We start from the raw sequence: 6000 nt of genomic DNA, 5'->3' as shown, positions 1-6000 counted from the left end.
CACACTTCACAGCACTCACCATAGCACATACCCTCCCCAGTGTCCATAATAACCCCACCCCCAACCCCCCTCCCCCCAGCAACCCTCAGTTTGTTTGTGAGATTAAGAGTCACTTATGGTTTATCTTAGGAATAGCTATTTAATAGTGGAATGGAGAGTCAGATATTTGGAATTAAGCTGTATAATTAAGGAGGAGAGCAATAGAGAAAAGATTGCCTCTTTGAGTAATTGATTCATTCCTTTATTCAGCAAGAATTTATTGAATTACTACTGTTCTACCCCAAGAGTACTGCTCCGGAGAAGAGTTAAGTCAGTGGGGCACCTTGCTGGTCGGTTGAGCATGTGCCTTTTGATCTCAGGGACCTGAGTTAGAGCCCCATGTTGGGTATGGAGCCTGCTTTAAAAAAAACAAAAAAACAAAAAACAATAACAAAAAGAGTGAAGCCAGTGATTCTCAACTGGCTGTGATTTTTGCCTACCAGAGAATATTTGGCAATGTCTATAGAGACATTTTGGTTGTCACAGCCTGGAAGGGAGAGTGTTATTTGTATTCTAATGAGTAGAGGCCAGGGATGCTGCTAAACACAATGCCCAGAACAATTCTTACCAAAAAAAAAAAAAAAAAATCTGACTCAAAATGTTAATAATGCTGAAATTGAGACCCCCTGGGATAAGCCATCATAAGTATGTATTTCACAGAATAATTATTTTCTTGTAGTTAACATTTACCTTTCTTTGTTTTCAGAAGTGAGGACGTTTACTGGAGTAAAATGGAGGCCTCAGTAATACTACCCATTCTGAAGAAAAAACTTGCGTTCCTTTCAGGTATGCTTTCTTCTTAAAACTGGAAGTGTTTGATATATAAATTTGTTTAAACTTTTTCCTTTGGTAAGTTCAACAGAAATGCATTTTTCTGTGAAGGTTTCATTTCAGAGATATTGCTGAGACCTCTTTTAATCAGAGTGGATAGCTGTGCGCGAGCCACCTCTGTCACTGTTGGTACTTGGCAGGCCAATATTTACTCTATAATTGATTAAAATGACCTCTGCAAGGTAGATGTCATATCTTTTTATATAAAAATGAAATAATACGGGCCAAGAATAATTGACTAACCAGCACCTAAATAATTGTTTTTGAAATATAGAATTAGTTTTTATGATATCCTGCATCATAACTTTTGTCTTCCATCTTCCTGTGAGATAGTTTCAGTGCAGTAGGAGTTGTTAGGAAATACCAGTTACATGGTTTTCACTTTTTACTCTTCAAATTGGTTTATACAGGCTTGAATTTTTCTCTGGCTATTAACCTAAAGTGTGTATCAGCTAAGAATTGGAGAGAAGCTGAAAGATACTTTATTAGTTGCAGGGTACTTCAGGTATATTGATTATCTGGAATTAAGGATCATTGAGTAAATTTGCGTATGCTTTAGAATAGGTTATATGGCCTGCCTGTTTAGAGTTACTTGGACTTTTTTTTATCTTGCTTTTTATTTCCCTTTTACTTTAGATCCTATCATAATTGTCTTGATCATTATGCTACCAACAGTCTTTTTTAAAAAGTATATTGTATCTCTCTTTGAATTGCTATGTTTTTCTAGTGCAGATTATAAAGGACAAAATAAGATATTGAATTCCACTAGAATTCTTGTTTCCTTATTTAATGTATTTTCTTTTTTCTTTCTTAAGATTTTATTTATTATTTGACAGAGAGAGACACAGTGAGAGAGGGAACAAAAGCAGGGGGAGTGAGAGAGGGAGAAGCATGCTTCCTGCTGAGCAGGGAGCCAGATGCAGGGCTCAATCCTAGTACCCTGGGATCATGACCTGAGCTGAAGGCATATGCTTACTGACAGAGCCACCCAGGCGTCCCTGTATTTGCTTTTTTAAAGAACAACTTCTTTCCTTACCAGTTGATGCTGATGTTTTCTCCATTCTTTTCTGATATTAATGGTGTTACAGGAAACATTCTTATTCATCGTTCATGCACTTTGTACAAGTTTAGCAGTATAAATTCCCATGTAAGTGGAGCTGTTAAAGAGAATTTACATTTAAATTTATGTTAGGTTTTGTCAGATTACCCTCTAAGAGTATTTCAATTTCTCTTTCTCCCACCAGTTTAAGAAAATGCCTTTTTGCCCACACTGTTGCTATGTGGATATTATTCTTCTGTAGTCTTTATCATTGACATATTTTCATCTTTATGACACTTATCTATGTGCAGCATTTCACTCTGTTGGACATATCTACTTTTTAAAAAAAAATTTTTATTAACATATAATGTATTATTAGCCCCAGGGGTACAGGTCTGTGAATCGCCAGGTTTACACACTTCACAGCACTCACCATAGCACATACCTTCCTCAGTCCCCCCCCTCCCCCCGGCAACCCTCAGTTTGTTTTGTGAGATTAAGAGTCTCTTTTATGGTTTGTGTCCCTCGTTTATGGTTTGTGTCCCTCGTGATCCCATCTTGTTTCGTGTATTCTTTTCCTACCCTCAGATCCCCCACGTTGCCCCTCAACTTCCTCATATCTGGAAGATCGTATGATAATTCTTTCTCTGATTAACTTATTTCGCTAAGCATAATACTCTCTAGTTCTATCCACATCGTTGCAAATGGCAAGATTTCATTTCTTTTGACAGCTGCGTGGTATTCCATTGTCATATCTACTTTTTTTTTTTAAGATTTTATTTATTTATTGGACAGAGATCACAAGTAGGCAGCGAGGCTGGCAGAAAGAGAGAGGGAAGCAGGCTCCCCGCTGAGCAGAGAGCCCAGTGCGGGGCTTGATCCCAGGACCTTGAGACCGTGGTAGCCGAAGGCAGAGGCTCACCCCACTGAGCCACTCAGGCGCCCCCATATCTACTTTTTTAAAAAAATATTTATTTAGAGGGTGTGGGTGCGTGTGCACATGTGCAAGGGTGGGGGGAGAGAGTCCTTGAGCAGACCCCCTGCTGAGCATGGAGCCAGTCTCGGGGCTAGATCTTAAGATCCTGAGATCATGACCTGAGCTGAAACCAAGAGTCAGTTGCTTAACTGACTGAGCCACCAAAGCACCCCAGCCATATCTACCTTGAAGATCTTTTTTCTCTTGGCTTTTTCTTTTACTCTAGTAATTATTTTATTGTTCCTTAGTGAAGGCTGAGGACATGAGGTTAAATGTAGTTCTGTATGTTAGAACTGTCCTCTGAAGACAAATGCACAGTGGGTCAGGATGCTGCAGTACAGATATGAACCTTTTTTGCACATTTAGTTTAATGCAGGCGTAAAGCTTAGCAATTTTTGACTAGCAAATGAAATTTCCCTTAGCCCATACTTCTTGACTTTCTTTATTGACTATTATGTCAACCAATAATTTTTGCCTTTTTTAATAATAGAGAAAAACTTTTCAAACCAAAATCATTTCAAGGATTCAGCTTGAAAACCATGGGTGCAATCCATTTAAAAAACAAAACAAAACAAAACTTGAACAAAAACCATAGGTAGTTGAAGTCACTATTGAATATCTATTAAGTTGAACCATTTAAAATTACATTTATTCATCTTAGACTGGTTGAATGTCATTAATTTATAAGGTTAGCCTAATAAAAAGAAGATTATTTGTGGTTGGTCCATCATGAATTGCCCTCATGTCACTCAAAGGATTTGTTTTTTTTACTTCACAGCTTTCAGTTTTTAGTGATAGATTTCCAGAGATCATATAAAATTTTTACCTTTAGTATTTACTGTTTTTTAAGCTTCTGAAATTGCCAGAAATGTCAGTTGGGTCAGAGAATGGACATCAGTGTCAAAATTAGTCACATGGGGAATTTTCACAGAAGATATGCGTGTATAAAAGTATTAGTTAGATTTTAATGCCTATGGAAGATTGGAGAGGGCTTGAGCATCCACAAAATGCAAGTATGTTCCACTGCCTGGCTTTCAGGCTTCCACAGCCAGGTCCCATGTGCTCTTCACTGCTGGGCAGAACTTTCTTTCTTGCCTCATGAATGCAGAAGTCCTGTCTGACCTCTGTGAGTTCACTCAGATCATTCCTCATCACAGAATATTCTAATACTCTTAACTTGGTTTATAAATTCTGCCCATTTTTCTTAAGTCTTAACTTTTCTACGAAGCTTTTCACCTTTATCATAGCTCTTATCATTTTCTCATTTTCTAAATCCTTTTTTATAATACTTTATATGTATTATACAACACAGTCTAGCAGATAAACTTATATTTCATACTGTTATTTCTTATGATGTAAAGCCTTTCTTCCTGGGTTGATTGGAAATTTACTTTACTTGTAAATGCTTATAGTGCTAGGTGTACAGTAGGAGCTCAATGAATTCATTACATTAAGAAGCAGCCTGAAGAAAATTAAACAGAATGATAATTGCTGTGTTTAAGTGAAGTTTTCATGGATGAATTTTTTTCTCTTATTCTTTCTAAATTTGGTATAATTTTTCTATACTACTATAAACATTTACAATGTATAAAATAAGCAGCTATTAGATAGTTCTATTTACTTATATCTTAAATACTATTTGTTTTAGTAGCATTGGACCCAAACATATTTATTTAGTGCTTTAATACCTATTACATGTTGTATTTATGTCTTTTTTTTCCTAATAGGAGGAAAGGACAGACGGAGTGGCCTCATTCTGACAATTCCATTATGCCTGGAACAGACAAATATGGACGAGCTGAGTGTTACCTTAGACTACCTACTCAGCATTCCAAGGTGACTCTATAGGTGTTTTTTAAAAAATCTTGATATGTTGTCATTCACTTACTAATGTTTTCTGTTATTAAGGTGTATGTTGCTATGTCACCTGCTTTTATTAGTGAAATTATAATTAAAAACACTAGAATCAGTCTTTTCTGATACAACACCAAATAAAAGAATTATTGTATGCTTTTAAGGCACTGGATAATGTGATACAGATTTCCAAAATGTATGCGCTGTCAACTTTTAAGGAACACAAAGACTGAGCATCTATGTACCATGCGACTTAAGAAAACACAGAGAAGTGAATTTGGCAGAAAGCATCTTTTATTTAAATAGCTATTTCACTATATAGATATAAATCTGTAAGTTTTAATATACTGAGTAAAGGCTATTAGGAGTTCAAAGCATTTTTATTTTAAAAAATGCAAAAAATGTGTATGTTTTAATCAAAGATCCTTGGATTTTGTATTTCTTGGGTGAAGACAGACAAACTTTTCTTTTTGCTTGAGCTTCCCCATCACTTCAAAAACAAAAATAAGCTCCCTCCCCAACTTCCTCTTCTATATGTGATATTTGGAGGCTGAAGTCTGACTACGTGTTAAAATCATCTGGAGATTTTTTTTTTTTCAAAATTCTAATGCTCTTGAGAGACTCTGATTGAATTGTTCCTGGGAAGTCTGCTCATCAGATGTTTAAAAAAAAAAATTGTTTAATGGGGTGCCTGGCTGGCTTAGTTGGTGGAACATATAACTCTGGATCTTGGGGTTGTGAGTTCAAGCCCGACATTGGGTGTAGATATTACTTAAGATCTTTAAAAAAAAAATTCCTTGGGGCTCCTGGGACCCTCAGTTGATTTAAGTATCTGACTCTTGATTTTGGCTTGGGTCATAATCTCAGGGTCCTGGGATCAGGCCCTGTGTTGGGCTCCACGCTAAGTGTGGAGTCTGGTTGGGATTCTCTTTCTCCCTCTGCACTCCCTCATCCCCCCGCTCATTTTGAATAAAATCTTTTAAAAAAATCCTTCACAAACCTTTAAGCTTCCCAGATAATTCTTATTTACAATCAGATTTGCAAGCCACTGCAATAAAGAATGAGAATGAGGGGGCGCCTGGGTGGCTCAGTGGGTTAAGCCTCCGCCTTCGGCTCAGGTCGTAATCTCAGGATCCTGGGATCGAGCCCCGCATCGGGCTCTCTGCTCAGCAGGGAGCCTGCTTCTTCCTCCTCCTCTCTCTCTCTACCTGCCTCTCTGCATACTTGTGGTCTCTGTCTGTCAAATAAGTAAATAAAATCT

The 6000-nt window shown here is 37.2% G+C and overlaps 1 protein-coding gene across 2 annotated transcripts in view; it reads left to right on the top strand.

The window, feature by feature from the left end:
• The first annotated feature begins 745 nt into the window (after nt 1–745).
• Nucleotides 746–6000, top strand: part of SESTD1 (SEC14 and spectrin domain containing 1) — a 94345-nt gene continuing 89090 nt past the window's right edge. For both annotated transcript variants that reach the window (XM_032856026.1, XM_032856025.1), the window contains exons 1-2: nt 746–825; nt 4613–4721. In XM_032856026.1, the coding sequence (XP_032711917.1) occupies nt 771–825; nt 4613–4721 (164 nt within the window). In that variant the 5' untranslated portion in view covers nt 746–770. The remainder of the gene's footprint in view (nt 826–4612; nt 4722–6000) is intronic.

This window comes from Lontra canadensis, unplaced genomic scaffold (assembly GCF_010015895.1).
Source record: "Lontra canadensis isolate GAN:19392208 unplaced genomic scaffold, GSC_riverotter_1.0 scaffold11, whole genome shotgun sequence".
Taxonomy (NCBI): Eukaryota; Metazoa; Chordata; class Mammalia; order Carnivora; family Mustelidae; genus Lontra; species Lontra canadensis.
Note: the sequence above shows the minus strand (reverse complement) of the source record. Positions and strands in the feature narration are given on the sequence as shown.